Source organism: Equus quagga, chromosome 17 (genome assembly GCF_021613505.1).
Source record: "Equus quagga isolate Etosha38 chromosome 17, UCLA_HA_Equagga_1.0, whole genome shotgun sequence".
In the NCBI taxonomy this organism is placed as follows: domain Eukaryota; kingdom Metazoa; phylum Chordata; class Mammalia; order Perissodactyla; family Equidae; genus Equus; species Equus quagga.
Window position 1 is genome coordinate 14,303,094 of NC_060283.1, and position 24,784 is coordinate 14,327,877.

The 24,784-nt window shown below is 39.2% G+C and overlaps 1 protein-coding gene and 1 pseudogene across 1 annotated transcript; both read left to right on the forward strand.

Annotated features, from left to right (window-relative positions):
- The first annotated feature begins 4,887 nt into the window (after positions 1 to 4,887).
- LOC124229069 (olfactory receptor 10Q1-like) lies at positions 4,888 to 11,781 on the forward strand (annotated as a pseudogene).
- Positions 11,782 to 18,759: 6,978 nt separating this feature from the next.
- On the forward strand, positions 18,760 to 19,707 carry LOC124229196 (olfactory receptor 1S1-like). The gene has a single exon (XM_046644286.1). The coding sequence runs from the start codon at positions 18,760 to 18,762 to the stop codon at positions 19,705 to 19,707; it is 948 nt and encodes a 315-aa protein (XP_046500242.1).
- Positions 19,708 to 24,784: the final 5,077 nt, after the last annotated feature.

Genomic DNA, 24,784 nt, shown 5'->3' on the forward strand with positions numbered 1-24,784 from the left:
TGTTCTTTTTTCTCGGGATTGCTTTGCTATTTGGGGTCTTTTTTTCATTCCATATATATTTTAAGATTCTTTATTCTATTTCTGTGAAAATGTCATTTTGACTTTGATACTGATTGCATTGAATCTCTAGATTGCTTCAGGAAGCATGGTTTTTTAACTGTTAATTCTTCCAATCCGTGAGCACAGGATATCTTTCCATTTCTTTGTGTCTTCGATGTCTTTCAAAAATGTTTTATACTTTTCAGTGTACATGTCTTTCACTTCTTTGGTTAAATTTATTCTTAGGTATTTTATTCTTTTTTGTTGTGATTGTAAATGGGATTGTATTCTTAATTTCTTTTTCTGCTATTTCATTGTTAGCGTATAGAAATACAATTGATTTTTGTGTGTCGATTCCGTACCTAATGACGTCACTATATTTGTTTATTTTTTCCCAAAAGTTTTTCATGGATTCTTTCGTGTTTTCTACATATAAAATCGTGTCATCTCAAATAGTGACAGTTTTACTTCTTCCTTTCCAATTTGGATCCTTTTTGTTTCTTTTCCTTGCCTGATTGCTCTGGCTAAGACTTCCAATACTGTTAAATGAAAGTTGTGAAAGTGGACATCCTTGTCTGATTCCTGCTCTTAAAGAGATAGCTTTCAATTTTTCACTGTTGTGTATGACATTAGCTGTGGGTTTGTCATATATGGCTTTTATTACGTTGGGGTATTTTCCTTCTATATCCATTTTATTAGGAGTTTTTCAATCATAAATCGATGTTATATCTTGTCAAATGCTTTCTCTATATCTATTGAGACAATTGTGTGATTTTTATTCTTCATTTTGTTGATGTGGTGTTTCACCTTGATTGATTTGCAAATATTGAAACATCCCTGGCATAAATCCCACTTGATCATGGTGTATGATCATTTTAATGTATTGTTGTAGACAGTTTGCTAGTATTTTGTTGAAGATTTTTGTATCTGCAGTCATCAGAGATATTGGCCTGTAATTTTCTCTTTTGTTGTTGTCATTGTCTGGTTTTGATATCTGGGTAATTTTGGTCTCATGGAAAGAGTTAGGAAGCTTCCCGTCCTCTTCAATTTTTTGGAAGAATTTGAGAAGGATATGTATTGTCTTCTTTGAGTGTTTGGTAAAATTCACCAGGGAAGCCATCTGCTCTTGGACTTTTGTTTTCTGAGAGGTTTTTGATTACTGTTTCAATCTCCTTACTGGTGGTTGGTCTATTCAAATTCTCTATTTCTTCTTGATTTCATTTTGGAAGGTTGTGTGATTCTAAGAATTTATCCATTTCTTCTAAATTATCCAATTTGTTGGTGTATAGCTTTTAGTAGTATTCTCTTATAATTTTTTGTATGTCTGAGGTGTCTGCTGTAATTTCTCCTGTTTAATTTCAGGTTTTATTTATTTGAGGCTTCTCTCTTTCTTCTTGGTGAGTCTAGCTAAAGTTTTGTCAATTTTGTTTATCTTTTCAAAGAACTGGCTCTCTGCTTCATTGATTTTTTTCTATTTATTTTAGTCTATTTCATTTATTTCTTCTCTGATTTTTATTATTTCCTTCCTTCCTTCTACTGCTTTGGGGCTTTGTTTATCCTTCTTTTTCTAGTTCCGTTAGGGGCACTGTTAGGTTGTTTGAGATTTTTCTTGTTTGTTGATGTAGTCTATATTGCTATGAACTGCCCTCTTAGTACTGCTTTTGCTCTATCCCATAAATTTTTTGCATGTTGTATTTTCATTTTCTTTTGTCTCCAGGTATTTTTTGACTTCTCCTTTTATTTCATCTTTGACCCATTTGTTGTTCAGTAGCATTTTTTTAATCTCCACATATTTGTGGCTTTTCCAGCTTTCTTCTTGTAGTTGATTTCTACTTTCATACCACTGTGGTCAGAAAAGATGCTTGGTATTACTTCAATCTTCTTAAATTTATTGTGACTTTTTTGTGCCCTAATATGTGATCTATCCTGGAGAATGTTCCATGTGCATTGAAAAAGAATGTGTATTCTGTGGTTTTTGGATGGAGTGTTCTGTATATAACTGCCAAGTCCATGTGATCTAATGTGTCATTTAAATCCAATGTTTCCTTTTTGATCTTGTTTTTGGATGATCTATCCATTGATGTAAGTGGAGTGTTAAAGATCCCTACCATTATTGTATTACTTTAAATGTCTCCTTTTATGTCTGTTAATAATTGCTTTATATACTTAAGTCCTCCTATGTTGGGTTCATAGATATTTATGAGTGTTATGTCCTCTTGTTGGATTGTTCCCCTTATCATTATGTAGTACTCTTTTTTGTTTCTTGTTATAGTTTTTTTTTTAAGTCTGTTTTGTCTGATAAAAGTATTGCTACCCCAGATTTCTTTACATTTCCATTGCATAGAGTATATTTTTCCACACCTTTACTTCCACTTTGTGAGTGTCTTTAGGACTGAAGTGTGTCTCTTGTATGCATGATATATATGGGTCTTGTTTTTTAATCCATTCAGCCACCATATGTCTTTTTATTGGAGCATTTAGTCCATTGACATTTAAAGTTTCCATTGAAAAGTACGTACTTACTACCATTTTGTTACTTTTTTCTGGGTGATTTAGTAATTCTCCTTTGTTCCTTTCTTCTTCGCTTGCTCTCTTCCCTTGTTGTTTGATAGCTTTCTTTAGTATTATGTTTGGATTCCATTCTCTTAATTTCTTGTGTATATATTTATTATATTTTGTGTATGTATAATTTATTATGTGTATATGTTATTTATTATAGGTTCTGGTTTCTGATTACCATGTGATTCATATATAATAAACTATGTAAAGAGCAATTTTTATTAAGTTGATCTCTTAAGTTTGACCTCTTACTAAAAGGCCTACAGTTTTACTCCCCTTCCCCTATTTTGTTTTTGATATGATATTTAACCTGTGTGTATGTGTGTATCCCTTAACCTCTTATCATGGAGATCTATGTTTTTAGTACTTATGTCTTTTGACCTTCATTTTAGCTTTATAGGTGGTTGATCTGTTACCTTTACTGAATATTTGTCTTACCAGGGCAAATATTTTTCTTCTTGGTAACTTTCTTCTCCTATTTGTGGTCTTTTCTCTCCCACTTAAATAAGTCTCTTTAACATTTCTTGTAAGGCCAGTTTATTGGTGATAAACTCCTTTAATTTTGTTTGTCTGGAAAACTCTTCATTTCTCCTTTCATTCTGAATGATAACTGCTGGGTAGAGTATTCTTGGCTATAGGTTTTTTCCTTTCAGCACTTTGAATATATCTTGCCACTCTCTTCTAGCCTATAAGGTTTCTGTTGAGAAGTCAGCTGATACCCTTATGGGATTTCCTTTGTGTGTAACTTGTTGCCTTTCTCTTGGAGCTTTTAGGATTCTCTCTTTATCTTTAATTCTTGAAATTTGGATTACAATTTGTCTTAGTGTCAGCCTCTTTGGGTTCATCTTGTTTGGTGCTCTCTGTGTTTCCTGTACCTGGATGTCTGTTTCCTTCCTTGGATTAGAAAAGTTTTCAGCTATTATTTCTTCAGACAGAATCCCTGCCCCTTTGTCTCTCTTCTCCTTCTGGGACACTTATAATATGGATGTTAGTTTACTTGATGTTGTCCCAGAGGTCCCTTAGACTGTCTTCATTCTTTTTAATTCTTTTCCCTTTTTTCTGTTGAGTGTGGATGATTTCCTCTACTCTTTCATCCAGCTTACTGATTCATTTTTCTGTGTCACCTACTCTTCTGTTGATTCCTTATAGTGAATTTTTCACTTCTGTTATTGTATTCTTCAATTATACTTGGTGCTTTTTTATATTTTTCAATTCTTTGTTGAAGTTTTCACTGTGTTCATCTGTTCTTCTTCCAAAATCAGTGAGCATCCTTGACTATTAGTTTGTAATCTTTATCAGGTAGATTGTTTATTTCAGTTTTGTTTAGTTCTTTTTCTGAAGATTTGTCCTATTCCCTTATTTGGAACATATTCCTTTGTCTCCTCACTTTGTCTACCTCTCTGTGCTTGTATCTATGTATTATGTAGATAAGCTACCTCTCCTGATCAGAGAGAGGTAGCCTCATGTAAGAGATGCCTTATGGGGCCCAGCAATGGTCTTCCTTCTCATCACCAGTTCCAAATGTTCCAGGAGTGTCCTCTGTGTGGGCCACATGTGTACCTTCTGTTGTGTCAGGGTTGCTCTTGCTGTGGGTGCATGGGTAAGCTAAGCTGGCCTGAGGCCAGCTGGTTGCAAGGCTCAGCAGCATGCGGCTGCTATCATCACTTTAGTCACTTTATCAGGTGGTACAATCCCCAATATGGCTGGCTGCAAGTTCTAGTAGCACACACCTGTTGCTGTTTTTCTCTTAAGTGAGTTATACCCCCAGCATGTCTGGTTACTAGGCTCAGGGGCTCACAGTTGCTGTAGGCCTCCAGTCTGCAAGGCTTTTCTTAGATATTTCAGGAGTGCAACTATGGGTGGGGAGGTTGGCCCCAGGTGTGGCAGCACATAATCCTTCCAGGTGTTAGAAGGTGGAGCAGATCCCCTTTGTGACTGTTTGAGATGGTCAGTGGCACAAATCTGCTCCAGCTGACACATCCCACTGCCCACAGGTCCACACATCCCACCAATGTAGTCCCACCCTGTGTGCAAGTCCCACCCCACTGAGGCAAACCCACTCACCCTGCTACAGAGGTCCTATACAACCCACCTATGTGGGCCCACAAGTTCCCTGTAGGCTTGCTGGTGGTTGGGGTGAGTCCCTAAGGTGGGCTGCCTGTCTTGGCTGAGCTGGATTAAATAAGTGCTCTAGTGGGTGGGGCAAACCTATGTGCTAACAGACCACAGGAAGAAATTCAATGGCATCTGCTAGCTTCTGTGTCAGCATGCCTGTACTAGGTCACAGTAATGGCTATCACTAATGTCCCAGTTCCTGTGAAGGTGGGCCCAGGTGCTTCTAGTCTCTCTGATATATACTAGAAAACAATGGAAATAACAATGTCTTGCTACACAAAACAACAAGAATAACCTTTGCAGACATAATGTTGAAGTCAGTTACAATAAAGTACATACTTTGTTATTGCACATATAAATTTAACCATAGTTAAACTGATCTGCAGTGATAAAAGTCAAAAGAGGGATAAATACTGAAAGAAGGGTTAAAGGATGCTTATAAGTTACTGGAATTGTTCTATTTCTTAACCTTGGTAGTGGTTACACTGGTGTATTTACCACTTAAAAAATAAATCAAGCTGTACACTTAGGATTTGTGAACTTCTCTGTATATATGTTATATTTCAATCAGAATGTTTGCACAAAAAGTGAGCAACACATCCATTTATCTCATTTGGAATATATATATCACTGTACAACTCTTTAGTTTAATTAAATACAAGCAAGGAGCTAGCCCTCGTCAACTGGATTTAAAATACCAGAGTAAAAAAGTGATTTCTCCAGGAACATCTACATGTCTTTGTCACCAGAAATGTCTACAGATGAGGATCTATCCTATTCATGAAGATTTCCGTGGAAAAATATTTCATACACTCTATTGTGAATTCATTCCAAGCATTTAGACTGCAAACCGGATACTAAATAGATAATTCCAAATAAAGAATCAAATTTAAAATCCCTGCTTTTCTTCAGGCAATAAAGCAACTCACCTAAGAAAGATTCAGCACTTTTCTGTTCTTTTGCTGGAGACATTTTTGCTGGGAGCCCTGTCCTCAACCAGTCAGGTCCCACTGAGTTCGTGTTCTGTGCATTCACAGCAGTACCTGAATTTCAGGCCCTCTTTTCCCTGCATTTCTCTTCCTCTACTTAATGACCCTTTGTGGCAACACAGCCATCATCTGGGTGATGTGCAGACTCGGCTCCCTTCTATGTATTTCTTCCTGTCCAATCTGTGGTTCCTGGAAATCTGCTACACCTCTGTTGTGGTGCCTTTGATGCTTTCTAACATTTTTGGGACCCAGAAGCCAATTCTGTTGGCTGGCTGGGGGGCTCAAATGTTCTTTTTTGTCACCCTTGGCAGCACAGACTGTTTTCTCTTGGCAGTCATGACTTATGAACTCTACATGGCCATCTGCTACCCACTGCACTACACCCTTGTCATGACCCAGAAGCTGTGCATCCAGATGGTGGCCAGTTCCCTGGGCCTGGCCCTCTTCCTTTCCCTGCAGCTCACATCCTTAATCTTCACCCTGCCCTTCTGTGGGCACCACCAGGAAATCAACCATTTCCTCTGTGTTGTGCCTCCGGTCCTGTGGCTGGCCTACACCGACATCCACGTGCACCAGGCCATCCTCTATGTCGTGGGCATCCTGGTGCTGACTGTCTCTTTCCTGCTTACCTGTGTCTCCTATGTGTTCATCATCTATGCCATCCTGCACATCCGCTCTGCTGAGGGTCACTGCCAGGCCTTCTCTACCAGCTCCTCCCATCTCACTGTGGTCTTGCTGCAGTATGGCTGATGCAGCCTGGCCTACCTGAGTGCCCAGTCTGGCACCTCTGATGATGAGGACTGCCAAATCGCCCTGGTCTACACCTTTGTCGTGCCCATACTCAATCCCCTTATCTATACTCTGGGAAAGAAGGATATCAAAGGTGCTCTGAGGAATGCTGTCTTGGTAAAACGGTGTCTAGTACCAGTTGAAGGCTTAGGGGGTCTAGTGTGGGTACCTGTCACTTGCCATGATAATAAACTCTAAATGATAAATATAGAATTATAATACTTACTTTACCACCCTTTGCAGTTGATATTTCTCTTTTGCCATATTTTCCCCACATCCACAATCTGCACTCATTTTCTAGAGGTGCTTTGAATGAGATTCAAAAATTTGGACAAAACTTTCATGCAGGAGCTCTAGTGTCCTAGCCATATTTTAAAGATTGTAACTCACCGTGGTTACACTCAGGGGCAATTGTTCTATCAGGAACCCGCCCCCCCCCCCCATATACCCTGGGAATAAAGGTTGATACCTTTACACATCCTGCCTCCTGAGGAAGCAATAATATTAAATTATCTCGTGAAAGTTGCCTTAAGTAATGACTATTCATAAAGACATGTATTTTACTCAAAGAAATGTATTTTATTACTGTTTTAGATTTGAATGAATGGCAAACATTAGCGTATTTAATGCATCAATTTCCTTCATTCCATATATCTCAACTTGTCACCTTCATTCACTCATTCTGCCATGCCAAGAAATGGTCAGAAATTAGCATTCATTGACTAAGCCCCTTCCATGTGCCAGTCATGCTGGAGTATGGAAAACTGCCTCTGGTTGACACCAGCACTGCCTGCAGGACCCATTTATATCTATACTTGTGTTTTTCACTAAACCTCTGTTGTTTCTCCTTCCTCACCTCTTCTGTCTTCTTATTGGCTGCTTCTCAAGGAGCCACTCAATGGGTGGCACCACTGTTCCTCCCATCTACTGCTGGATGGCTATAACATCTTCCTGTAGCTGTGCCCCAACCACAGACAAACCCTCAAGCAGAATCAGCTTCCCTCTCCAGTGTTCACAGCTGACACCACACTGAGAAACCTTCTCATTTACCCTGAGGAAAAATGAGGTGAAGAGGGCTCCAGAGACAGTTCTTAAAAGGAAGCATCTCTCCCAGAACAAATAAAGGAGGGTACAACCTATGAGGCATGGGTCTGGATCCAGCCCATAAAATTTAGTTCACAACTCCAGGAAGAGAGTGAGAGTGTCTGCCAGTGGATATCATAACTGATCTAAGAAATTGGTATGACTCTTCCGAATGTCATATAGCTAAGTATACCAAAGGCCTAGAAAGGTTTCTATTCTTTGATTCAATAATTCTTATTCTAAAATCACAACATCAAGAAATTGACAGGGTCAAACAAAACTGAAAACATATGTTTGTTTCTATATTTATAAAATTAAAAGTTATTAAAATCTAACTTCAAATATTAGATACATAAACACAACATACTTTAAATCATATTTAAATTAATATTTAAGAATAAAGAGTAATATTTATCATTATAACTATAAGTGATAAAAGTAAGGTACCAACCTATATTTATTTACAATAGGAGCCCAATTTTGTAATACTACATATGCACAACGATGAATAAAAATACAATAAAAAGTTAACAGTTTTATCTGTGACTCATAGAATTAGGATAATTTTTTTCTTCTTTATTCATTTACACATTTTTTCATGTTTTTACAAAAAAAGATTGTGTTGCTTTTATAATCAGAAAAATGATAATTTCTAAAGGGAATCTGAAGCTTATGTAGATTTATTTGGCACATAAAACTCCCATCATCACAGCAAGACCCTCCTCCATTTTTCATATTTTTCCTGGATTAACATTTTTTGTTTTTGTTACCTCTTTTTCTCTTCAAAACTGCTTTTGATACTTTTAATTTTTAAGCTGTTTTCACATGGGGATAAGGAGAAGAACTGCAAAACTTTACTTATTCTGGAAATAGTCATGGGTTTAACAATATATTCGAAAAGCCTTTGCTGCCAACTCAATGTTGGAAGAGAGAAACAGAACTCTCTGGTTGGCTGGTTGCTTATCAACATATCCAGGCCAAGTCACATCAGAACATAATGAATCAATTAAATGTACACACTGTGCTAGGCAATGTCTGGAATGCCAACAAAAGGAAAGTTTGCAACTGCATTTTCATGCCTCCTTTCATTTTTATTTAATGTCACAATTCATACAGAAAATTCACCTGGAACTCTAAAAGAAGAGAATGAAATGTTACTTTGTTCTGTTGGGGAAAAGGCTCTAAAGAGTTGATCAGTCCTTTCAACTGAATTACTGGGCTTCTCCAGGTATCTTCCTCTACTTATTTTTGCTGAATAGAACGAGCTCCTCCTTCTTGATGAAAAATTATACCCTTAATATAAGAGTCGTTCCATGTAATTATTACATTCTGGATTAAAACATTGAGTGGAGTATCAGCACATTGTGAGTTAAATGATGGGACTTAAATGTCAGTGTTTGCCTTGAGAAAATGATGATCCCCTCCTAACAAGGTAGCCTCCTGGCAGCGTAAACAGAAGTCAGAACTTGCAAAATTACTTTAGGTTTCCTTCATTTTTCCTCTCCTTCACCTTCACCACTTCTTTCAAATTCCTGTTTACCACCTGCATGCAGCCTTTTGGGTTTGCAAGTCTGTCCTTGGTATCAACTGCCTTACCAAGAAGTACTTGCCCAGAAAGCAACCTCTCTTCCCACAGACGTCCTCTATCTATGCCTCTCTCATTGAATTTTATTAAAATATATCTTATCAGGTAGTGTATTTAATTGAGTACATGTCTCCACTACTAATTAATAAGTACCTTAAGGCCAGAATACATGATGAAAATATCTCTGATGTGTTGTGAGAGTAGATTTCTCCATTTCTTTCCTTACTGTTTAACTGGTGGATTAAAGGAAGGGTTAGTCACAGTGCTAAGAGTGGTGTTTCCATGTGGGAATTTTTTCCTAGCATTTCTAAAACAATTATTTATTTTTAAATCCAAACTCCGAGAGAAAGTAGTTGAGAAATTAGAAAATTGGTAAAAGTATTATAATTCTTCTGCAGGAATGAAAGAAAACTAGCCAACATAGAGAGGTTACTGTTTAGAGGAGTCCACTCATGTCAAGGGGAAAGCAGGAGCAGAAAACGTAACACACGGAGTCAAAAGTTAAGTCTACATTTCCAGAACCAGGACAAGAAGCAGAGAGAGAAGCAGTCATAATCTAATCAGTCAGTCTTGTTTGTAGCTGTTTCCATGTGTGTGTTCATGGCCCCATCTGCTTCTAACATTAGTCATTATTGCAAATAAAATAAATATTAGTAAGTTGATATGCCCAGGATACTTTATACAAATCCTATGAGTGATGTTCCAAGACAACAAATTTTGGAAGGAAATAATTTCTAAAATTGGCAATCTTGATATGTGATTCTGTTTAGTGTCACAATCTTATTGATAGATCTGAATGTTTAGTTATTCAAATACTACCCAATAATGTTCACAGGGCATTTTCCAGTGTTTGGCTATTCACTATAATCTACACTACTTGGTGTATACTAATACACTAATATTTATAATTATCAAACAAATTTTGGATACCTATAATAAATAAAGAGTATAAAGAATGTTGAAAATATTTTAAGAATAATTTATAATTTCATACATTCCTGAAAATTCTCAGGAATTTGTATTTCTCATTCCCACACGTTGAAACCAAGGAAATCATAAGGGGAGTGTGTGTTTGTGTATTTCTGTGTCGTATAATTAAAACTACTGAGTGTAGATAGAGAGATGGCTGGATAGGAAATGATTGAATGAGAGTGATTATTATACAACAACACATTCTGGGCAGACAATTTGTTTTATGGATATTGGATGGGTCAAAAATAACCTGCAATGTCACGCCATCAAGAATCTCAACAGGTATTTTCATAATGATGACTGCATTTTCTTTACTCTCACTCTCTCTCTCATTCAGTAGTGACTTTGAAAACCACATTGTAAAATTACAGATTCTCGTGAAAATCAGTAGAAGCTTGAAATATGATGGTGATAATTCCTTGCGCTTCTCTTTGCCCAATGGCTCCCATTTGAGAATTGTCCTAGTTGCCTCTTTTAGGTTCCAATCCAGTCTCACGAGAAGGAAATAGTGTGGAGCTCCTAGCACTGGGCAAAAGAGGTTACTCAACAGAGATGGGGCACAATTTTGTATAACCATCTTCAGAGACCATAGACCACATAGTTGGTGATCTTTATAAAACTATTTAGAAAGACTCCTTTATGTCATAATACAATTCCTTTCATAAATATTTATTATGGACACTCATTTATATATTTTTTCTTAAAGTATAAATGACATATAACATTATATTTGTTTGAGGTGTACAACATAACTATTCTAAATTTGTATATATCGCAAAATGATCACCACAATAAGTCTCGTTAACATACGTCACCATACATGGTTACAGATGTTTTTCTTGTGATGAGTAGTTTTAAGACCTACTCTCTTAGCAACTTTCAAATATGCAATACAGTGTTATTAACTATAGTCACTAAGTTGTACATTTACTCATTTTTAAACAAATATTCAAACAGAATCTAGCGCTATTTGCCAAAGTCTCTGACTCTCTGGATTAAATGTTCATGAGGGGAAAAGAGACAATAAACAGGCAAATGCTATGAAAATAAGCAGAAGAGTGGTGAGGGGAGCAGGGATTTAGGATGAGAAGGAGAGTGTTGAAGAATAGTGACTTGGAGATGAAGAAGAGACAATATTCTGTGCCAGGCACTGGGTTATCTGCTTGGAATTCATAGACAAAAACACAAGATACTTGCTTTCAAGTTTAAAGACTATTAGGAAAATAAACAGACAAACAATCGTAAATCAATCTTTTTTTCCCTAGAGTATAGGAGACTAATATATGCAAGAAGATCATGGTGTAAGTATGTCAATGTCTTCCTCGACAAAAATCTTAGTAAGTTCTTCTGTGTGTTCTCCAAGAAGGGTTTATATATTCTTTTTACACGACACAGGAAGTCTTAGGAACACTAGCTCCAAAATGTCTAAATTGACAACTCCCTCCCACATGCAAGTATGAGGCCGCAAGCCCCCAGCAAATCCCTGTGGTTTTACATAAGTGCCTTCCACTGGCTCATTCCACCAAAAGTCCTCTTATTCCTGAGAAATTGCCACATCTCTGGTCTCTCTTCCCTTGTCTAATGTGGATTAACTTCCTATTAGATTGTCTGGGAGGAAGACAGTTTTACTCGGGATGTTGTCATATTTAGGAACATCCTTAGCTCTGCTCTGCCTCCCAGCTTCTCCAGAATCTCAGCAAAGATTTACCATCTCGGCCTCTGTTTATCTGGGAGAAAAGATAATGCAAGAAAAGATTTTTCTTTTGACCCAATGGGATAATAAAAAATTAAATTCTACTTGAAACACAAAGGAGAAAGTGGTGAGCTTGTATTATGTGTTAATTGAAGTATAAATAACATAACACATAAATACGTAAATAACATAAAATAAAATACACAGATCTCAGTTGGTTCAGTGAGATGTATTTGGGCAATTGTATTCAATAATGAAATATTTACACCACCTCAGGGAGTTCTCTTGTGCCCCTTTCCAATCAATTGTTTTCCCTGCCCAATCAACCTCTGTCCTGATCACTATCGCTGTAGATTAGTTTTGCTCATTCAGGAATTTCACATGAATGAACTCATACTGTATGTATTCTTTTGAGTCTGGCTTCTTTCACTTAACATAATGTGATTGAGATTCACACAGATGGTTGAGTATTTCAGCAGTTTGTTCTTTTAATTCCTGAATAGTATTCCAACGTATGAATGTACCACAATTTGTTAATCCAATTTCTTTATCCATTGTGAGCTTGATTTTAATGTCTCTTCCACACTCTTTTTTCTTGCTCTTTTATGCTTGACACATGAGACGGCACCCACCATTGGATAGTTTTTCTGACTGACCCTGTATTCTATTTCTTTTGCACTCCCATGCCTCATGGTTCCAGAGCCTAAGACAACTATTTCAACCAGGGCTTTCTGGAGATATTTTGTTGTCTGAGCCCTTGGTGATTTTATCACTGTTTATCTCAAACCAGCTAAGAGAGGAGGTTGGGATGTGGAGCTCCTAAATCATACTCCCTAGGATGCTGACCCCTCTGAAGTAAACAAAAGAGGAGAAGCTAATAACTATTGAAATGCTAACTATGTTGTAGGGACCAAGTGCGGTGTTTTGCAAACATCAACCCCAGTTTGTTGGTATGGAAACAGAGCCTCTAAGAAGTTAAGTGACATGTCCAAAGTCACAAACCAATTATGTGGTAGAGGTGAATTTCAAACCTAGGTCTGTCTCATTTCAAAGTCCCTACTCTTTCTGCTACATCAACCTGAAAGGATATCAACCAGAGAGCAGTGAACCAGGAACCACTCATGTGGATTCTCGTTTCATTCTGCCCAAACTAATCAACTCATGTTAACAAGTCACCCATACCTCTGGGGATCAATTTACTCATTTGTACAATAAGTGATGTTCTCATTGACCTTTGTGGTGCCCTTCAGCTCTAGATTCTATGACTCTGTTCATGGAATTACTCTACATTGTGTAATTTATGAATGACAAGGAAGCGTTTGGTAAGGAATTGGTGAATGCAAATCCAAACACCTTATCTTGAAGTTAATAGCGTGCAGGATCAGGCCCCAAGTTACAGGTCTATTTTTTACTTTGCAGGGAACTAGAATTAGCCACCCCAAGATACTTCTCTTTGGCATGATGATTATTTGGGGCTGGTTACTTTTAAAAACTGCAGACATGGGGGCCGGCCCCGTGGCCAAGTGGTTAAGTTCGTGCACTCTGCTGTGGCAGCCCAGAGTTTCGTTGGTTCGGATCCTGGGCGCGGACATGGCACTGCTCATCAGGCCATGCTGAGGCAGCATCCCACATGCCACAACCAGAAGGACCCACAACTAAAATATATATAACTATGTACTGGGGGGATTTGGGGAGAAAAAGCAGAAAGAAAAAAAAGATTAGCAACAGTTGTTAGCTCAGGTGTCAATCTTTAAAAAGAAAAAAAACTGCAGACGAGAGAAACTCTGAGAAGCAGAAGTTACCCTTTGCTAAGAGATATTTACATTTGTAAAGGAAATCTCTATCTGTAAAGGCATCTCCCTCTCTGTACCAGGAAGAAGGAAGCATGATCTTATCTCTAGAAACTTTCATCAATGTGGAAGGAAAAGACTCAACTCTGCATAATAACCTGACTCTTGTTTACTGCACTTCTCTCGTAATCTCCCATAACTGACTCCGCCCACCCTCAACGTCCTCCTTTATCTTTAGCTGAGGTGGTATTTAAGATGAGAACTTCTGCTGTTTTGGTGAGTTGCTCAGTTTGCCTGAGCCTCTCCCATGTATACATGTTATAAAGCTTTGTTTAATTTTCTCCTGTTATTCTGTCTCATGTGAATTTAACTCGACATCTTGCCAGAAGGACCCAGAGCATGTAGAGGAAATGTCTTCCTCCCCTACAACTTCCCTATACGAACCTCAATCTTAGCAATGCTGACCTCTTTACTCAACCCAGGATATGTCATGCATAGTCCTACTACTTGGCCTTGGCTCATACCATCCATCTGCTTCAAAATCCTTCTCTGTATCTCCTCACCTGTATAAACCTTACTCATTTTAAAAGAATGGCTCTAGTTCACATCCTGCATGGAATATTTATGTATCACCACAGTCCACAGATAGCTCTCTCTCACCTGAATTTCTGTGGCATTTCCCCTAATGTGCCCGATATCCGATGGTAATCGTTGCACTTGTCTCCACCTGCCACTGAAAACTACAAGTTCTTGCTTCTTGTTTACATATTATATCTGCAAGTCAACTGTAAGCTCCTTGAGGATAGAACCTGAGCGTTAGCCCTCATGATTTCCCCATAATACTTAGGCTAGAACAGGACATAGAATAAAGCCTAAGTAATGTTTCATTAACAAACTTGGAGCAGATAAAATGCAGTCAGAGACTCAGGAGATTTTTCCAAGTCCTTCTCTTTAGATAGGAAGTGTCTAGGCAATAATGAATAAAAGCTTGAGAAAAACTGTTCTAGATCAACTGCACTTATACTTTCCTCCTCAGTGTATTTTCATTCTTTTGGAAAAATGAAGGCACCATAGTGTGCTATAGACTCTAGAGATAATGAGAAGGCATGAGTAGATCTGAGCAGCAGAAGAAATAGATTGTATTGGACACAAACCTTAAATTATCTCCTTCTTTCTAATGACCCTGCTCACCTCCCAAACTCTGCTACCTCTTTCCAAGGTCTCTCAGCTAGCAGACACCCACAGTGAACCCATGTGCCAACCAGCCCACACAAAGTTCCCCTTCTCATCCAAATTCAGATTAATGGCCATATTGTGGAACATGGTTCTTGACTTCCTGTGTGGCCACCAAGGGGCCAGATGATGCAACCCGAAAGTTCAGAAGAGTCAAGTCTTCATGGGGTGAATCTTGGTTGTTGGGAAGCAAGAGGGGAGAAGGAACAGGGCATATAAGTATCCCCTAGTTTCTCTTCTCCCTGAACTGCTCCTAGATATGATTTCTCCTTCCAGAGAAGTCCCAGATACTGAGTGACCATATCTGATAAGGAATCTCTGGCTCTTCCGTGCTTGTGAACAATCACCTTTGCAGTAATGCATTTCTTTGCATTGCTTTGCATCTAGTCTAGCCTCAGTTCCCCCTATTGTCCTCCTTCTTACATCCCTGGGGTTTTAACTTCCCAATAAAAATGTCAAGATTTAAATTCTTGCTTTATGCTCTGCTTTCTAGAAGACCTATGCTAAGACAGTTGTTGTCTTAGTTCCTTCAGTCTGCTATAACAAAATGCCATAAACTGAGTGGCTTATAGACTACAGAAATTTATTTCTCACAGTCCTGGAAGCTGGAGTCTGAGATGAAGGAGCCGGAAGATTCGGTATCTGGTGGGAGACAGCTTGCTAGTTCATAGACGGCCACCTCTTTGCTGTGCCCTCACATATCAGAAAGTGCAAAGGAGCTCTTTCAGGCCTCTTTCATAAGGTTACTAATCCCATTCATGAGGTCTCAGTCCTCATGACATAATCATCTCCCAAAAGACCCCCCTCTGATACCATATGAATTTGGGGCTGGGAGGTGGTGACACATACACCAAAGCAGTAGTAGATGAAGGAACTCATAGATACGCTTCATGGACAAGTTGCAGGAACAAGGATTCTGGTTCCACCCACATTTTCTTCCTGGCTGTGACTAGATAGAAAGATAGACAGAATAATTTGCCTTTTCTTTTTTCTCCATTACACATTTATCTTAAATATTAGTCATGAATAACTGTACAGTTAGTCCATAGGTTAAGCAGTTTCCTGTTGAGGAGGGAGTGAGTTTTCTTGGTTTGGTTGGGAAATAACTGCAGTATATTATGAGACACATGTAAGCATTAGAAGAAGGGATGTATTGATTTTGGTTGTATCTCTGGCTATACAGCCTCCCTTGCTCCTGTCCATTTCAGGGCCCGTATTTGAGCCTTCCCAATGTATCTGTGAACCACTCAATATCACTTCAATATTAAAAATCCAGAATTTATGTCTTTTATTTGCAACTAACAGTCCTGAGTGCTGAATCACTGAGCATCCAGATTCCCTTCCAATGCTGACAGTCATTCAAGTGATACAGAAGGCCATAACCTATCCCCTTCCATCAGAGATGGCATCGCTTTGGAGTCTTAATTGCTATTGCAGGAATTTAACTCAATTCTCAAGGTTTACTGAGTGCTCCCCACTACTAGGCATTAGAGAAGAAAGAGGGAAGGAACTCTCAAAATGCTTACTGTCTCACGGGAAACATAAGACACACAGCAAACAATCACTTGCTATTCACTTTGCTTTATACAAAATAAGCTACAAACAGGAAAACACAAGTAGGAAGAGATACCAAAGATGAACAAGTAAACAGAACTGAAAAGCTGCCTGTCTATTCCCCATTTACCTCATTGAGACTGGGGTGTGAAAACAACTGTCTGTCTTAGGGAAAACACTTCAGGGATATTATCCCAAAGGACTTAGAAGGAGCTACATGCTCCCTGTGAGCCCAGCACTATGACTGTCTTAACTCTGGTGATGAGAAAAGAGTCTGGTTCTGAAAAATACATCAGATCTGCTCCCAGTCTCCCCATCGTTACCCTGTCAACAACAAGTTAAGCTACTGGGTCCAGATTCCAGTAACTACCTGAGATCTTACCATCTTTCAGGGGTGAGTCTTTTTAGACTTTAGTGCTGCTCTTAACCAGAAAGGCAGGTGCCTCAGGGACTCAGAAGAATTTGTGTGGGACTGCTGGTGCAGGGGGAGGTAGGACAGGAAGGCAAGATTAGAGATTGTCACTCAAAAATATGCACTTCCCCATTCCAGTCAAACCCAAACCAGCCCAGGGCTTAGAGATCATAGGACCCTCTAAGGCCAGCCTGTATCTTGCCCTGAGGTTTAGATATAGATGCTTGCCAGTCCTTTATCTCATTTTAGTTTTGCCTTTGAGTCTCCCTTCTACATATAAGTTTCCCCCTCTCTCTGATCTGAAAGCCAAGCTTCTCAGAGGCAAAGAGACCTCAGAGCTACTACTCCATTCTTCACTGCCTTCAGCTTTCCAGAATCCCACAGGTGGAAGTTTCCTGTTTTCTGGCTTCCTCATGGAAACAAAATCTCTTTGGCGACTTGGCGATCTCTAATCTTTGAGAGACAAGTGATTATGGAGATGTAGAAGAGAGAGAAAAATATGAGAGGGAGATGATGCTAGGAGAGTAGAAAGACAGGAACCAAAACATCTTCACTCTCAAGCCAATATTCTTTCCAATAAGCCTCAAGGTAAACCATGCTAAGTCCAGTCTCCTTTCCCTGCCTCTAGATAACACCCTGGGTGGTCCCTATAGCTTTCTGGCCACTTTTAGTTTTAAACACGTTTTACTTTGATACTAAAGACCCACTTCTATGTATTCAAAAGCCCAGCCCAATTTAAAACTGCAATTTCACATCCTTCAAAGCATGTGTCCTCCCTCCTGAGCTCAGTTAGCTTGGGATGTGCAGGAGTAAGGAGGAAGAATGGGAGAGCAGAAAAGGGCAAAAGTCTTTAAGTCTGTTGTCATGGAATACTATCTATCAGTTGGTGAGTTATATGTGTCAGGCACACTCTGTCATGAGATTATGTTGGGTTCTTCAGAGACCCCCCCTCAAGTACTGCTCCATTAAGCAGTTCCCTGACAAGGACAACGAACTTTCTACCTCATCTCTTTATGATCTTTCCTTCACAGAAGACTTACTCCATGACCTCTTACTGCTACAGCCTCTTCCACCCTAGCAGGCTGCTTCTTGGTTGAAAATCCAAAAAGGTAGCTTGAGCCCAAAGGCCTCCTGCAGCATTCACTTGGCCTATAAGAAGCTTACATATTCATACTATGCCATGGATGAGGATGCACGATTGCCCTACAATGCTTTCCCCATACCCTTACCATAGTGGCTAATCCAATGAGGCTCCTGCTTTTAAAAGTGACAGGAGAACACAAGTCTTTAGATTCTTATGTGTCCCAGAAACTTTCTCCATTTACCTAACATTAGCCATGAATGAAGGAAGATTCTCATTCCCCTTCTTGTACACATTTTTCAAGACCAGTTTTTTTGGAGACCTTCCCCTAACGAGTTGGAAGGAGCACCCACACAACAGTATATTCCTATAAGCATTCCTAACTCTTGGTTTTTCTACTTCCCCAAACTCTTCACTTTAATGACTCTTCAAGTTTCTATCTTATATTTAAAGGATGAAGATGAATGATGGGAAAGGTCTTAGGACAACTTTGTTCATTTTTAAGTAATTCCTTCAGGGATAACTACCAACTTTAGAATATGGAGTACACCTATTGCCCTCAATGTTGGGCATTTAGCTACATTTGGAGACAACTGTAAAAATAACATTCAGAATCCTGTCAGAGTTTAAAACACGTTCATTGAGAAGTATCCATCATTCCTCTGTCTTTTCTTTCTAAGGCATTTCCTGAGTCTCTGCACTGCTGACATATTTCCTTATTAAGTGGTCCTTTTCCACCTTTCATTCCTCTACACTTAGAAAGAGTGCTTACCTCCTTGCAATGGCTGAAGTTGAATGGCACCATATTGGGATTTCTTGTAGGGGTATGAATACCTGTGATCCTTTCTTCAGATCAGCAGAAAAAATGCATCAAGGAAACCAAACCACCATCTCTGAATTCTTCCTCCTGGGACTCTCCAACCAACCTGAGCAGCAGAAGCTCCTCTTTGTGCTTTTCCTGGGTATGTACCTGGTCACTGTGGTTGGGAATGGGCTCATCATTCTAGTCATCAGCTTGGATTCTTACCTTCACACCCCCATGTATATCTTCCTTGCCAATCTATCCTTTGCTGATATTTCTTCCATTTCCACCTCAGTTCCGAAAATGCTGATGAATATTCAGACCAAAAGTCAGTCCATCTCCTATGAGAGCTGCATCACACAGATGTACTTTGCTCTTATGTCTGTCACCATTGACAATTTCCTCTTGGGGGCCATGGCATATGACCATTTTGTAGCTATCTGCCACCCTCTGAACTATATGACCATCATGCAAAAAAAGCTCTGCATTTTGCTCACAGTCATCCCATGGGTCCTCAGTAATATTGTTGCCCTGACACACACTCTTCTGCTCCTTCGACTGGTCTTCTGTGACAGCAATACTCTTCCACACTTCTTCTGTGACTTGGCCCTTCTGCTCAAACTGTCCTGCTCAGACACAATGATAAATGAGCTTGTGTTGTTCATTGTGGGTTTGTCAGTCATCACTTTCCCCTTTGCCATCATCTTCTTCTCCTACATCTGCATTGTCAGAGCTGTTCTGAGGATCTCATCCACAGAGGGAAAGTGGAAAGCCTTCTCCACCTGTGGCTCTCACCTGACAGTTGTATTGCTCTTCTATGGGACCATTGTAGGAGTCTACTTTTTCCCTTCATCCACTCACCATGATGACAGAGATAAGATTGGTGCAGTACTATTCACTGTGGTGACACCCATGGTGAACCCCTTCATCTATAGCCTGAGGAACAAGGACATGAAAGGTGCCCTGAGAAAGCTCATCAGTAGGAAAAGCTTCCTCCCTTTGATGCCCTGAGCATCTAAATTCCTTTTATCCCCATAACCAGATTGGTTCTGCCCAGGGTTTGTGGCATAGTTGTAATTGTTCAGCTTTTGATGAACTTTCAGAAATCTGCCTCCTATTCCAACCTCTGAGAAGTTGGGGCTTTTGCACATAGCTCTGGTCTTGGAAACAAAGACTCTAACCCTGATAGTAAGTCACAAAAATAATGCACATCTTTATAATATATATTACTACAAACTTTGGTACAAATTGTTTATAACTTAGACAATAACAAGTGCATGTTATACCTACAGTGCAGCTTTTGCAGCTTTTAAGATAGTTATTACTATTCCCTTATTCAATCTAGATTTCCCTAGGTCAGTTATCAATATTTGTTTTGCCAAGGTACTATTCAGTGAGATGTTTAATAGTTATAAAAATGAAGGATCCACTTTCAAATAGACTTTGGTGACTTTGAGTTAAATGAAGCAAAATGTCTTAACTAGACAACTTCTCAAAGCCTTTAGTATAGCATAAATCTCCAAGAGGGTAAGACAGTATGCAGCATTTCTCAAAACCAAACTTATTCAATCATACAGAACCTGACTCATCAGAGTGGTTCATGGGTCAAGTGTTGTGCAAAACACATTTTGGAATGCATTTCAATGGAAAACCAAAATGCGCGTATATAGAGGATATCAGTCCTAGTTCTGATTCTGTCCCCAAGTAGCTGTGAGACTTTAGTCATGTCAGCCCACATTCTCAAGCCTGTTTTCTCATCTATAAAATGAGGCCATTGCCCCAGTTGTTTCCACCTGAGGGTGTACATCAGAATTACTTGGAGGAACTTTTTCGGAATTCACATCCTCAGACATTCCCATGTCTTCTCGGCTCAACCAGTTGCAGGGATCTTGGCTTCAGGCTGGCAATTATACTCACAAGATATATCAAGAATCAAGTTTTAAGAAAACTTTAAGAAAAGATACAGGAGAGTCCCACTACGCATGCAGTAACTGTGTGGTGGAGGTCTCCTGATTCCCAGGCATACCTTCCAAATATCCTGTCATTCCACACTTATACTTGTGATGTACATGGTCATGAAAGAGAGTGCTCCATGGACGTGGACCACCTCAGTTCAGGCAATCTTTAGCTATGGGGTTCCTTAGGCATTATGCCTTGCTTATCGATAGCACCCTCAGAGGTATGTGACTAACACCCATTTTGTGGTGCAGCCACATCTCAGCAAATTCAGGTTACTCATCAGTCACAGATTCCTCCATAATCAATTTTAACAAACAGATACTAATGCTTGAGTCACTTCAAAGCCATTTCAGTGGGACTGTCATGTGTCTTGGATTCAGTGTACACCTATACCATTCAACGAGTTGCAAAGGGGATTTGACTGAAGGTCAAACCTCAGACTTCTCTGAAGCTGAGAAAAGGCTACAAACCAGGTTTAACTACTTTCCTTCCACATCCCACCCGGGATCTACTGACTCGGACTCTTGTGAAGGAATCAGGCACTTCTATTCTGAAAACACTCCACAGGTGACCCTGATGTGCTAAAGAGTCACTGAACCTCAAGAGCTCTGAGTTCCAGTCCAGCACTGGGATTTTGTGAATCTACATGCCTAATGATTGATGGAGATATCTTTCAGACATCCACCTTAGAAATACTCTGTAGCTACCCACAAGTGTGTGTACTTTTTCCTGTCCAAATCCTCTTTTTAAACATTTCCAGATCTGGAGCAAACTATTACTAGTTACTGAATCCAATTTCTCTAACAATTGCACTGTAGCGTAGAGAAAAGATCTGGTGCTGAATCCTGGCTTTTCAGCATGTTGTGATCCACTTGTGTGATCTAAGGAAAATTATTAAATCATTGAAACTCATCTCCTTCATCGGTAAAATGTGAATAGTAATCCCAACATCCCAAAGCTGTTTGTGGCTAAATGAACACATATATTAGACAATTACCTTAGGTGCCTGGTAGATCATAGACACGCAAATAAAAGAAGTGTTCCTTTTTTTGGTAACTGTCCCCTGGCTTCCAACTCCAATCTACCTGCCTATCAAACTAGGTTTATTTGTACCCAGTCTAAACTGACTTCTATTCTTCTTGAAACTTATAAAAATCCAATCTTTTTAAGAGAAAATATGTAATGAGCCACCTGCCTTTTTCTGTGGTACCTCTTAAACTTTCATGCTTCATTTGAGTTGTCATTCCACCTGTTTTTATACAGATTACCAAACTAGCTTATTAAGAGTCCTGCCTTCCTCAAGTACCTCAAAAACAACCCTATTCCACCCACAGCTCCAACATGAAACAACACAGACTTCTACTTTCATTATTCCATATGGAGTAGTAGAGAGGCCTAGATTTGTGATTGAGAGACTTGCTATCTGGTCCAGCTCTGCAGCTAACTCATTGGACCACAAGCCACATTACTAACCTCGGTTTGTTTTCCTGTAATATAACAATTGATCTCATATGAGCAAGGAAAGTTTTATAACAGTGTGTCTCATTAAAACCCATTTACATAAACAGAATATGCAGAAAGAAATGCCTGAGAGGAGAGTCTAGAAAATATTATCAGTAGTTGTGATAGATTGTATTTTCCCAAAATGGACACAATATTTTTCATCCCACACCCTCTTGAAGAAATTTGCCACTTCCTCATCATGAAAGGGAGTCTGTGTCCCTCCCCTTGAAACTGAAGGGCTTTGGGGATTGCTTTGACTAATAGTGTAGCACAGAAAGGGTGCTGCATGATTTCCAAGACTATCTAAGAAAAGCCAATAAAGCTTCCATATGGTACTTCTCCCTTGGGACATGCACTTCTGGAGCTCTGAATTGCCATGTAAGTAGTTCTACTACTCTGAAGCCGCCATGCTGGAGAGACCATGTGGAGGGATCACATAGAGTTAGAGACAAATGCCCAAGGAAACCAGCTGTTCCAATCCACAGATTTTGAGTCTTCTCAGTCAGTCACCTAACATATGAGTGAGCGAACATTCAGCTGATCCCAGCCTCAGCTCTGACTGCAAGCACACAAAATCACAAGAGAAGACTGCCTCGCTGAGTCCAGTCAACTCCTGGAACCATGAGCGATAACAATAAAATGACTGTTATTGTTTCATATCCCTACATTTCAGGGTGTTTTGTCATACAGCCAAAACAGTGGTTTTATTTCATAGCATAGAGTGATTTATATTATACCCTATGTTGCTTTGACATTTTACAAGTAATCGTCATTTTAGGAAGTAAAAACAGCTTTCTTATTTTAAGTAAAATAAACTGTCTTGCCTATTAAGCCACCATGCTTATCATGGTGCCAGAATCTTCTCAGCTACATAAACATCGATTGAGTAGATCTGTAATTTTTTCTTTTTACTCTGGTTTCATCAGCCTCTATTTGATATAATAAGAGCCACCAGCCTTAGACCCAGGTCATTTGGTTTAAATTGATTGTCAGTGGTCCTTTATCACCTCCGACTTGTAGGTTCCACAGGAGGCTGAATCCACTCTAAGGTAAAGCTCCATCAGCAGTGAGTCACGGGGAAGCTGATTCAGCTAGAAATAGACTTGTATGCTAGCTGGGAGTTTGCCTGAGGAAGTGAATTAGAATTAAGTTTGAGACACAAAAGACAACTGATTAAGAAAACAGAGAATCACAAATTTTTATGAAAACCTTGACAAGTCTTCACAGAGGAGAGCCATAAATCTGTACCTTGACACTTGTATTTTCCTGAGTCATTCTCCTATTTGTCATTTTCAATGAATATCTACTGTAAACCTTTTATTTACCAGGCTCTGAGTCTGGCCCTGAGACTACAACGATGAATAATTCACAGTGCATGACCCGACTGCACTCACAAACTAAAGAAAGAAACTGACACAAAAATAATTTTAAGTGATTTTCAAGACTGGACAATAATTAATGTCATTAGATTTAGAAAGCATAAAGATTTTGTGCAAAGCACAGTCAACTAAATTTTATGCTATACTTGTTCTTTTGCTAGTCATACTTGAGAAAAGCCAACTTGTGGTTTTATGAATAAATTAACAGAAACCCCTGATATCCAAGTGTAGGAAACAAGTGCAAGAGAAATGGTTAGTAAAAACAAGCCAAAAAAAATCCATATATTGGGTAGGAATGACTTGAAGGCCTAATGTATAAAGTGTCAGCAAATACTCTTTTATTTATTCACTAAACAAATATTTTTTAAGTACCTAGCGAGAGTCAAAAGGAAGTGAGACAGCGTTGTTGCTCTCCTGGCTCTTACTTCACAGTGTGTGAGACAGACAATGAACATGTAGATAAATAAATGATGGCTATAATATGAGGCTGCAAGAAAGGCTGTGATAAAAACTAAAGCGGCATCAGAGGATGAACGGTAACACACGGTAGAAGAACTGTTTTAGATAGAGAGATTCAAGAGCTGCAGAAGACCTCTCTTAGGTATTTGAGCCGAGAACTGAATAAAATAAGGGAGTAAGCCATGAGAAGACCTGGGGAAACACATTCCAAGGAAAGGGGAGAGCAGCTGTAAAGATCCCACTGAGGGAATGGTTTGGCATCTTCAAGGACTAGTAAGTGGATCGGACTAGGGGGAAAGAGGGGAGAAGCAGATATAGTCATGGAGGTAGTTAGGGACCCAACCTGTCTAAATCTTGTAGGCCATGGTAGACACTTTGAATTTTATTTACATACTTTAAGTATTTAATAAAATAAGTATTTAAATCCAGAGGTCTAGATGAAATTACCTAAGGAGTGACTACAGAGGGAGAGAAAGTCCTATTACTAAGCCCTGAGTAACTCTAACATTTAAAATAAGAACCCAACAGGGGCTGGCCCCGTGGCCGAGTGGTTAAGTTCACGTGCTCCACTGCAGGAGGCCCGGTGTTTCGTTGGTTCGAATCCTGGGCGCAGACATGGCACTACTCATCAAACCACGCTGAGGCGGCATCCCACATGCCACAACTAGAAGGACCCACAACGAAGAATATACAACTATGTACTGGGCGCTTTGGGGAGAAAAAGGAAAACAATAAAATCTTTAAAATAAGAACCCAACAATGAATTCTGAGGAGCAGCAGCCAAAGAG